Source organism: Astatotilapia calliptera, chromosome 22, assembly GCF_964374335.1.
Source record: "Astatotilapia calliptera chromosome 22, fAstCal68.1, whole genome shotgun sequence".
Taxonomy (NCBI): domain Eukaryota; kingdom Metazoa; phylum Chordata; class Actinopteri; order Cichliformes; family Cichlidae; genus Astatotilapia; species Astatotilapia calliptera.
In genome coordinates this window covers 1,348,630-1,360,000 of record NC_137442.1, presented here as the reverse complement: position 1 = coordinate 1,360,000, position 11,371 = coordinate 1,348,630, and the positions used below count along the sequence as shown (strand labels likewise).

General features: G+C 47.2%; 3 protein-coding genes across 4 annotated transcripts in view; 2 read left to right on the top strand and 1 right to left on the bottom strand.

Annotated features, from left to right (window-relative positions):
* LOC113015311 (uncharacterized) overlaps nt 1–1,417 on the top strand; it is a 5,954-nt gene extending 4,537 nt beyond the window's left edge. The window contains exon 2 of the mRNA XM_026157285.2: nt 1–1,417. This exon is cut by the window's left edge and continues 159 nt beyond it. Coding sequence (XP_026013070.2) covers nt 1–345 — 345 coding nt within the window. The 3' untranslated portion in view covers nt 346–1,417.
* Nucleotides 1–6,365, bottom strand: part of LOC113015310 (uncharacterized) — a 12,304-nt gene extending 5,939 nt beyond the window's left edge. The window contains exons 1-3 of one of the 2 annotated variants that reach the window (XM_026157283.2): nt 6,212–6,365; nt 4,336–4,698; nt 2,189–2,311 (exon numbers count right to left, since the gene is read on the bottom strand). In XM_026157283.2, the coding sequence (XP_026013068.2) occupies nt 2,189–2,311; nt 4,336–4,698; nt 6,212–6,248 (523 nt within the window). In that variant the 5' untranslated portion in view covers nt 6,249–6,365. Of the gene's footprint in view, nt 1–2,188; nt 2,312–4,335; nt 4,699–6,054; nt 6,177–6,211 lie in introns of those variants that run through there. The other variant, XM_026157282.2, reaches the window with a different exon arrangement.
* Nucleotides 6,287–11,371, top strand: igldcp (Ig-like domain-containing protein). The gene is made up of 8 exons (XM_026157281.2): nt 6,287–6,524; nt 6,748–6,903; nt 7,650–7,693; nt 7,782–8,141; nt 8,240–8,330; nt 8,791–8,969; nt 9,446–9,499; nt 9,612–11,371. Exons 2-8 carry the CDS (start codon nt 6,878–6,880, stop codon nt 9,692–9,694), a joined length of 837 nt encoding a protein of 278 aa, XP_026013066.1. The 5' UTR covers nt 6,287–6,524; nt 6,748–6,877; the 3' UTR covers nt 9,695–11,371.

The window sequence follows — 11,371 nt, the reverse complement described above, 5'->3', positions numbered from 1 at the left end:
GACGGCTCCCTCATCCTGACCCACGGCGGCAAGCCCGACGACCAGCCACAGTTTCTGGATGCCGCCGCCGCCTCTTTGTTAACGGAAGGGACGAAGGGCCGAGGGGTGTACTCCACGCCGGACATCAGGATCGCAGAGAAGTACTGCAAGAAGTTCAAGTCCAGAGTGGACGGGAAGACGTACCAGGTGGTCCTCCAGAACCGCATAAACCCGGAGAAAAGGAAGTCGTGCCAGAGGCAAGACGTCTGGGTGGTGTACATCCCCGAGGACAGCAGCGACGTGAGGGTGAGGGCCATCGTGCAGGAGTCCATCCGCCCGTACGGGCTGCTGCTGAAGCAGGTGTGATGCAGCTGGAACGACCTGCCGTCACTTCAGCTTCACGATTTTCACATTGTTAACAAAAAACTGAGAACATGCTTCAAATTCCCAACGGTGGGACTAATAAAGGTATCTTATCTTATGCTTGCTCCGCGCTCGTGGCAGGACGAGCTCCTGAAAGCTCTTTATTGGGAGGGTGTGGAATAATAAACCAGTATCGTCTCTTTATCCTCACAGTTTAGTAAAAGTACGGCCGTCTGATCAAACCTCGCTGAACCGCGCTGCCTTTCAGTCTCCTCACAGCTCCAATCACAACATTAGATCCAAACCACCCATGAATAAGCCTTCATCTCAAACACAGGAGGAGGGACGCGTGCAGCGCGGTTAGCGGCGTCCTGCCTCACGCTGCGATCCTTTCGCTCGGTGTCAGAGTTGGAGGTCAGACCTGAGTCCCAAACTTCTTCACATTCCTAGTTTTTAAGCCTCGATAGTGAGGCGGGGTCAGAGGGCAGACCCCGTCAGTCACAGGTGAGCGCACACCGGCTTTAAGATTTTACTAATTAAACTTCACGTTGTTATTTTTAATAAGACTTGAACCTAATGAGCTCAGGATAACTTGCTCGCTGCAGTCTAAGAGACGATAGATCGTTATTGTCACAGTTACCATGAAACACTGACAGCTGCTGCCCCCTGCTGGTCCCAGCAACCACTGCAGGCTTCAGAGCTACATCCAGGTGTGTTTCCAGTACAGGCTGAGGGTCGTCTGCAGAGACGCTGAAAGTGGCGTTAGATTGAATTCTCGTCCTGTTTTCCTTCCTGTCTGATCAGCAGCACTGGATCCACTCTTTTCTTTGATGATCAGAGAAGGAGATGATTTTGCTTCAGTCTTGTTCTTATTTGAAAAGGTTGCTGTGAGGTGTGACGCCACAGGTCTGATGTTTTTCATGGCATCGTTTCAAATGTAAGAATGGAAATGATAAAGAATCTCTTATATTTAGCTTGTGCGGGGTCTCCACGCTGCCACCAGCTGTGAGAACAGATGTTTTCCTTGTACATGTGAATTTGATTTGCTTGAATGGAATTAAACAGAGCGCACTCATCTGTGTGTGAAGCCTCTTTTTATGATATTTATAAATCTGAAAACCAGGGGTGTCAAACATAAGGGCCGGGGCCCAGAATCGGCCTGGCAAAGACGCCAGTCCGGCCCCCTGGAGGGTCTGGAAACGTGAAAAATGATTAACTGAAGTTTAACAGCTTTCCCTTTAAATAAAGAGACCCACACTCGTGGATCCTTCCAGAACAAAAGTGTTTGTTTGACCGAGCTGGTAAAACCTGTTCACGCAGGACGCTGTCACCGCGATCACACACCTGACCTACACAGCTGCCACACATCGTTTTCATTTTTAAGCTTCAGTTAGGTTTCATTCTGCAGGATTTGTTATTAGCTCTCCATCTGCATCCTAATCAGAACCACTGTGACGGTGTTAGCGTGACATTTAAACACTACATTTGTGTCAGTACTGCAAACACCTGTGGAAGCATCGTGTTTGTCAGACTCCACAGACTCGTGTCCCGACATACAACAAACCTGTAATATTCATATACGCACCTTTGAACATAGACAGGAAGTTAGACTCACATCACATCATGAATGAAGGGGCTTCATTACCGCACGCTGTTGATATGTTTGTTCATTACCTGCAGACTCAGTGTGAACTGTTTTATGGGCAGAGTGCTGTAACTCCTGCCCACCACCAGAGGGCAGCGCGGCTCCAAGTAAAAGTGCAACAATCCCACCTGAACTTTGACCTCAGATAAACTGAGCTTGACAAACGTGCTGAGGAAGCATTATGGGACACGTGAAACACACCTGACCACAGGTAGCATCCAGCCACGCAGACGAAGCAGAAGGCGAGCAGCGTAGGCAGAAGGCAGAGCCCCAGACTCAAACACAGCTGCCTCATCCGGTCTGTGGACGACCGCCCGGCACCTCCTGCAAACACACAATCACACACACCATCATTGTGCCAGCCGTATAAACCCACACACCGGCTCCCTGTGTGGGTTTGAAAGGTTTCACACTGGTTACAGGAAACTCATAACTGGAGGAAAAATGAGCTGCGGCGGTGCCGTGGGGGCGGAGACTCGTCTTTACAGGTCAGCGGGAAATCCTAAAGAGGACTTGGTGGTGTTTCATAGAGAGAACATTAAAGCTTCTCCTGTGATAAAACCAACCACGAGTGACGCTCAGCTGAGCGCCCGACTATCAAGAGACAATACATAAAAATATATCAAACTCAAAACAATTAAATACGTAAAAACTCAGATCAATAGAATAAAAATAGAATATAACGTACTTTTATTTCCAGTACATCCTGATGTGACGTCTCACTGCAGTTTCTTTCACACCTTCGTTCCAACGACACAAACTATTAAAGGTGTCGGCACGCACACGGAAACCGCCGTGTGTTCAGCTGCTCGGCTGCAGACGCGTGGACGCGCGGTGACAAGATTCAGGGGGGGTGACGACTCACCCCACTCGTTTTTCCACACGTGTGTGACGTGTAGCATGTTTGTCACAAAATGTCCGTTCATGGAACGCAGAGAGCCCCGGGGCCCCCGAGGGGCCCCCTGCCTCCGTTCTGCTGTGGGGGGCAGCTTGCTGTCCCATCAGCTGATCAACAACACAAACATCCTAGAACAGAAATCCTACTGCACCTTTCAAACTTTGTCAACATCAAGTTTTCTTCTGATCCACGCGGCAAAAAACTGCTGCAGTTTGTTTATTTCGAGTAAAATCGGTGCGTTCGTGGTCGGAAACAAGTCTGCGTCTTTGAACGTGTCCACATTTCCACTTTTAGACACAGGAACGGTCCCCGCCTTCTTCACAAGTCAAACGTTTGTGCTGGTTTGTGATGAACGAGCTTTTATTTATGCAGTTATTGGAAACTTGAGCCTCGACAGTTTCACGTCTTTAGCTGCTCTGAGAGGAAACGTGCCAGCATTGATCTGATGGTTCGGTTTTTCTGAATGCAAACTGTAGTTTATTGGAAGTATTAAAAATAGTTAAAGTTAACCCCGTTTGTTACTTTAAGAGTGTGATCATGATGAAAACTCTCCAGCACTGGTTTATGTTTCACAACATTTTCACAGTAAAGAAACAGGCTGGGTGACTTTGGATAGAAACTTTTGTTAGTGTCTTTAAAACACAATCAGCACACATGCAGCGCACACATGCAGCGCACACATGCAGCGCACACATGCAGCGCACACATGCAGCGCACACATGCAGCGCACACATGCAGCGCACACATGCAGCGCACACGTTTCACATCGATTTTGTTTGATCTGAAGAAGGTGGGGGCAGAGTGCAGCACAGGTCCACAGACCCGGAGGATCGATGCCGAGAACTGAAGCTCGCTGCAGCCTAACGAGTGACTGAGACACAGAGACGCCGACTGACGGAAAAACTCAGTGAAGACAAAAGAAATATGTGATCTAATCCCCAGCTGTGAACGCAGCCCGGACAGCTGCACATGCTGCAAACAGAAACATCCAGCTGCAGCTCCATAAGAGATCAGGAGGTCACGTCTCCAGAGCATAACGCTTACTGACTGGCGCCACCTACAGGTCCACGCTTGATATCCCCTCCTGTGAGCCAGAAGTCATACAGAACGTCTGCTTCCTGGGAAGTGTTCATAAATCGTTTTAAAGAAAGAATCCACGGTCACGGCCTCACTTTCATGTTCCACTGATCTGTTTCCATAGTCATCCTCAACTCAGCATGTAAACATTTATGATCAAATACTCTCAAAACTGTTTTAGAAAATCCAGAAAATGATTTTAAATCTTACAGCCTCCTGACCAAGCCTGACAGCCTGGACCAGCAGGCAGAGCAACACGAACATCTGAAAAATGAAATGTTAGATCTTCATCGTGTATCGTGAAATGTTCCTGCTGTTTAAAAAGTTTCTGAGCTCAGCTCGAGCTGACAGCAGAAACGTCTGATCGTCTTACCGTCCACAGTCAGCTGAATTCCTCTGTTAACGTGCATCTTATCTGCAAACCTCCCGATGCAGAAGTACAGCCCAGCATCCTCCTCCTCCACCTCCTGGATCTCCAGGCTGACCAGGCCGGTCTGCAGCGTCCCGTCACACTTCATGCGATGGTTGTTTGTGTGATGGTCAGTGGTGTCCGGCCCGTTGAACTTCCCCTCTTTAACAGTTAACAGAGGCAGCAGCTGCTCTGAGCACAGCAGGTACCAGGTGATCTCATATTTGTGCGTCATGTTACAGAGTAGAGAGACGTTGTGGCCCACCGGCACCACCTGGGTGGAGCTGTGAACAGGTGAGGCTGAAGCCAGGTGACATCCCGCAGCACCTGAGGAGTGAGCACAGGTCAGGACTGCGTGCAGCCGAAGGCTCCTTCATATCACAGAAAACACAACAGGTCACAGGTGTGCACTCCACAGCTCGATAGAGCTCACAGTTCCTGCTTCATGGTTTTCCACAGAGAAATCATTTCCCCATTAATACTGTTAAGTTTACTGCACATGCTCACAATGAGTCAGGCTGAGGGTCGACATGGAAACTGCTGCGACTGCTGTGCACACCCACAGCTTTAGAAATCTTTTTTATTACAAAAACATTTTTTGTCAGACTAAAATTGATCTGAAGTTATATTATCAGACAGAAAATATCCGTCCAGCCACTAAAGATGTACCCATTACTCCAGATAAACAGGTTTCGTTATAAAAATAATAATATGGATAATATAAAATAATAAAAATAAAAAGCACAATTTTTCATAATTCACAAAGTCTCATCAGCAGCTTTAAGCCACGAAAAGATGCTGAATGATGCTGTTAATGTCCAATAAAACATCAGTGACTTTAAATACGAAAATCCATCAAAGTCTGAAATGCTGCCCAACAAAAACTAAAGTGGAAACAGAAACAAACATTCATAGAAATAATTTATCACAAAATAAAAACAAGAAGACTGCAGACACAAGTATTAGTATGACTTTCTTAATATTACTATAACAATAATAATTATACATATTTTCAGTACCTTATTATCATTAATATGAGCATACTTTCCTTTAGAACCTCGAGGATGGCTTTGTTTGTTTATCTGTTTATCAATCTACATTCATCTATACATTTATATATATATATATATTTATATATATATTGTAAATTATAATTTACAATATCACAATAGTTAGATTTACAATGTCTAACTATAGTTTAAGATTTTTTTCAATGCTAAAATCTGAAAAAAATAAAATAAAATCAAAAACACCATCAGGTTATCGAACACTGGGCGACAACAGGATGATTAATCCAGAGAAATGAAAACAGATCCCCTTCCAACATACCCGAGTCTTATAATTATTATTGTTGTTGTTGTTGTTGTTGTTGTTGTTGTTGTTGTTGTTGTTGTTGTTGTTGTTGTTGGACAAAGCCTTAAAAAGAACAAGAGCAAATCTGAAACTTGTGAAACTTGTAATTTCTCGGTAAAGAGAAGTGAAAGAAAAACGCGTCCAGCTACAGGGAGGGGTGAGTCCCAGGACACCCAGCAGGCCTCGGGTCTGCACCGGGGTCAGGGACCGAGGTCAGCCTGCAACACTCTGCCCCCTCAGTGTGGGGCGTGTCCCGACTTTCACTGGTCACTTGAACGTAAACACGCGATCATCATGAGACAAACTAACGAGCAGAAACACAACAAACACCTGCAGGAGACCCGGATCCCTCGGGCCCTGGAAGGTCTGCATTCTGAGCCGGAGACTCACTGACACACCCAGGAATTGTATAACGAGCCTGAAATCCCGCAGCCATTCTGAGAGGGAGTCCTGAAATAAAAACAAACATAAATAAAATAAAACTCACACAGAACGGTCAGGATCCACGTGACACCCGCCATCATTTAAATACAGATCAGTTTTCTCCAGGTGTGCTGCACGAGAGCTGTCTGCAGCGCGAGGAGCTGACGCTCACAGACACACAGACTGACACACAGACTGACACACAGACTGACGGCGCAAAGTGTTTTAATGTGGGACGGGGAAGTGAGCGGGACTTGACTGAGCAGCAGCAGAGACCACCAACACGTCTGCTGGAGCGCTAAAAGGAAGGCACGCGCTGTTCCCGCGAACTCACGCCGAGGCGTCAGCAGCTTCACGCGCTCCGCTCAGCTGAGCCGGTAAGTTTCGTTTCTGCAGAGCTCCGCGCCGCAGCTCACGGTTGCTTCAAAATAAAAGCCCAGTGATAATATGAATCGGATAATCTTCTTTTCTCCGCTTTTTACAACGTTTTTCACAAAATGTGAACTAGCAGCGACAATGCTATAATGATGATGATGATGATGGTGATGAAGAACGGCACTCGTCGGCACTGAATTTGATTCCGTGCTTTTAATTTGACAGGTTCGCAGGAAATCGAAACTCACGCGCTGGGTTGATAAGCCGTCAGAGGAGCCGAGAGTAAACAGAGTGGAGAAACCGCACGCGGGGGACGGAGAAGACGACTGAGCAGAGTTTCCACGAACCGGACATCATGAAGACGGTCACCGAGCGGCTCCGGTACGACACACTGCACTTCCGGTCTGAGCAACAGCTGCTCCTGTTTATTTTATTATTTATTTAATTTAATTTTTATTCAGCAAACATGCAGGGTAATATCTAAACATGTTATTCGGATATGAAAGGTGGGAGTGAATTCAGACTGGGTTTAAGGGGCATTCTGCAGGAGAAATAACCATAAATATGATTATTATTGTTGTTATTATTATTATTATTAATGGTGATGATGATGCTGCGGACCTGCAGGGCGGGACCTGCAGGGAGATCGCGGCGCATGGCAGTTTCGTTACTGAGGAAACGAGTCCGTGGGTAGAAATGAAACTTTGCCTGGATCATGTGGAAGCTGAGTTTCGTTTCTGAGCGCTGGTCAGAGTTAAGTTTCACTGCAGCTCACAGGCAGGACCGCTACAAACAGCTGGCTGGACAGATTCCACATGATAGGCGTTATAAGACAGGAAGCTATGGCACGTGGACTTCTCTCTAATGTGTTTCTAGTGTGTTTCTAATGACCATTTAAGGTGAATAAAGAGAGCCTCATGAATAATTCTGTAATATACTTACATATCTTTATTATTGCTAATATATATTGTAATATATCTATATCACTAAGCACTTCTGGATGGATGCAAACTGCATTTCGTTGCCCTGTACCTGTGCATGTGCAATGACAATACAGTTGAATTCTATTCTATTCTATAAGCTGATCGTCTAACCCCGTTATGACGTATTTTCTTGTGTTTCTTTAGGTTTTTCATACTCACACTGTGTCTCCACACCGGAGCTTTAGTTGGTGAGTATCAGCGTCACACTCTGAGGTCAGAACTGGTCAATCCCACGTCCCTGTTCACAGGATGTTCTTGCTGTGTTTCTTTCTGCAGACTCCTCTTCTCTTTCCTCCGCCATGCTGTCCATCTCCTACATGGCGGGGGACCAGGCGATCCTTCCCTGCAGCTGGAAGTCCCACCTGGGTGAGGCGGCTCTGCCCGTCTGCCACGTCCAGTGGGTGACCCTGTCCGACACGGTGTTCGAACAGCGCGGGGATGAGAAGTGGCAGGCGCCGGAGTTTGAGGGCCGGATGAGGGTGCCCGAGGAGAAGCTGGGGTCGGGGAATTGTTCCCTGATCATCAGCGACGTTCAGCTCGGAGACACGGGGCGCTACGACAGCTTCATGGTGGTGGACGGAAAGAGGTCCGCAAGAACTCGGGTCTTCATTCAGGGCGTCAGGCTGCTTGTGGGCGGTTAGTGTTTGACATCGTCTCCTTGGAGGCTGGACAGTCTCCTTCTGATGTCGTTCCTGGAGTATTTCATCTGTTCATTGATGGCTCTTTTGTTTCAGATCATAAATCCTCTCAGTTCCATCAGCCGGGCGAGGACATGGTCCTGCAGCTCTACACCCGTCACTCAGTCAGAGTGGTCTTCCAGGCCAGGTGAGCTGCTCACCTGCCGACAGGTGGAGACGCTGGTGGTGGATTTGTTCATCTCCCACCCTCACGCTTCCTCCCCTCAGCTCTTTATTTCCCCCGCTGACGTAAAAGCTCGCCTACTGCTTAATAAAACGACAGTTTGTGTCTCGAATCAAAGGCTGCTGGCTGCTCTGACTCATCCTGTAATTGGTGCTGACAGAGACAGAATGTGGCGTTTGGGGAAAATGATTCGTGCAAAGCAGAAACTTTCACGGCAGACAGATTTCATTTTGGGATAAACCCACAGATGTGCTGCTGCACAGAGCATGCACTGCACCAGGATGCAAGGGGAGGGCGGGGGAGATCTTCTTACAGGGAGGCAGACGTTTGTGGCTCTGTGGGCAGACTGATCGCGTTGCTGTTGCTTGTGCACTCTGAGGACGACGCGGCGTTTTTGTTCTGACAGCATTTACATTCTCCACAGAAACGACTCGGCGTGGTCGGACCTGTGGATGAGGGGCGATAACAACAGTCAGCGCCTGGAGAAACACCTGCTGCTCGAGCAACTGACGGTGAAGAGGTTAAAACCATCAGATGAAGGAATCTACAAAGTCCTGGACCAACATGGCCTCGCCGTCAGCACCGTGCAGCTCTCTGTGGATGGTGAGCCTATCGATTGATCTTAAATGGGATTACCTAGATTACTTTAAATGAGTTAGTACTGCAGGTTGTACTCCTGAGAGTCGCTGAGTGCACGTCGTATGGACAAAAGCACTGACAGGAGCTGCTCGGCTGCGGAAACTCAAACCGGGAAGCTCTTGTGTGTGAACGCCACAGGGCGTTTTGTCCACACGGTGAATCTGAGCACCAGCGCCGTCTACGATTAAGAGCGCTCGACACCGAAGCGTGGGAACGCTCCGCTTTGCCGCAAACGGAGAATTAAATTACAAACTTAAAACAGGAAATGGTTTTTTTGGACCGCGTCGGCGTTTCTGCTGAAGAACCAGAAATAGAGAAAGTTGAGCCCCGAGCGTCCAACAGAGTCAGCTGACGACACAGAATAACTGAAGCCGTTTAACCTGTGCTTTTACTGGAACTATCGTGTGCATCATCATCACATCTACCTGTCTGTCCCACAGCACAAGCCCGTCCTGACCGGAGAGTCCAGGAGAAGCTGGAGTACGTTCCCACAGGTGAGGAAAGCGCCTGCATGGTGCCCATGAATCAGGGTCTGCATCTGAAGAGTGATTTTTAAGGACATTAAATTAAAAAACCCTCTGTGTTCCCACTTTGATGTCTTTCCAGATGTTGCTGCCAAAAGCAGCTGTTCAGCTCTTCTCACCCTGGCGGTTCTCGTCCTGAGTTTCCAAACTCTTCAGCTTCTCTGAGTTTCCTCTGCACGAGCTGCACACGTGACTCCTGCACATTACAGGCAGCAGATGGTGACAGTTCACCAGTTTGAGAGCTGTGAATCTAAAGTGTGTGTGTGTGTGTGGTGCCCGGTCTTCAGAATGAGTGTGACAAGAAAAGAGTGTGTTCATTTTTTCTTGTGACCCTCAATCATCGGCCGGCTTCTTAGAAACGCAGCCGCGGCTCAGACTGCGACGCAGGTTTGTTCTTAGGTGTAGATTGACACTACGATGGATGGAAACCTGCAGCCTGCCTCTGTTTGTTCACTTCTAAATAAGCCGCGCTCCGATCCTGATAAGGCGTCATTTACAAAAGGCACCTTTTAGGTTGCCAGATTTGAGAAAATCCTCCTCCATCATGACTCTTTGCCTTTTTAGCTCTTTATTTCATTATGGAGACCCCTGCAGTGAAGTGATCACCTCTGTGCTAGAGAAGCACCAGACCTCGTCACCACGGAAACCACTGCCAATCCAACGGAGACACAGATGGAACAGTTTCACTCATTTTCTGAGCGAAATGAGTGAAAGATTCAAAACATGTCAACGAATCAGAGAAACTCTGACCTGTTTCACCAAAACTTCTCCGCACAAAACAGTCAAACAGCTCAGTGTGAACGTCTGCATCTGCAGATCCCATTAGTAATGATAGCACCACCACAGACTGTAAAAGTCCTCGGAGCTCTAAAACACTCAGAAGACGAGCAGAAAATGACCTGAAACGTTTATGTTTGGGTCTCCTTCACTGACCGTGGGAAATCAGCACTTTCCTGCCCAGGGGTCAGAGTTTATTGGGGGGGGGGGGGGGAATCACCGTGATAAAGAGGTAAATGAATGAGGCAAAGTGTGATGACGGAGGGCGGAGCACATCAGCAGCTCATTAACCTTTTGGAAATGGTGCCTTATGAGGAAGTGACTGCTCCGGCCGAGGATTTCAACAGTTAAGAATGTAAAGAGAGATATATGTAATATATACGATATATTTTGTTAAATGTACTAAATGGACAAAAAGCACTGTCAGATTCATCTATGTGTGAAGAGTGTCTGCGCACAAAGGGCGGAGCCACTGCAGATCAGTCAGTCAGACAAATCCAGAGAAGATGAAAACGTTTTCAATGAAAGTATTACGTTTAGAATAAAACTCGTTACATTTGCAACAAAACTCTTTTTTAAAATCGCTCGTTGCCCCGTGTCCAACATCACCGTGGCAACAAAGACGCCGCCCGCTGTGGATGAACAGATCAGCTGGTGTTTCGGGCTCAGGGGCGTCTGTGGTGTGCTGAGCTTCGTCCAGCCTCATCGTTTTCCACTAAGAAACACTTCTAATGATTTTTCATAATTTCAAGTTCTTTTAATCTTCTTTAGCCTTTTCTCGTCACTTCTCTGCACTTAGAAGCCTTTATCGATGTGGTCGCTGTAGCTTTGGGTCGTCGCTTTAAACAGTCTTTGATTCTGTATCCAGTCAGACGCAGTTAAATCAAAGGATGTCCGAGAGCTTCAGTTATCGGTCTGGTCGCACCGCGGTGCGTTTGAGGACGCTGTGGTATTTGCTGTGTTGTGGTGTTGGTGACATTCAGACTGCTTTCCATGAACTATAATCATTTAAATTATTACGATGATCTTTGTGAATAACAACAATAAATAAAGCGCACAGACAGA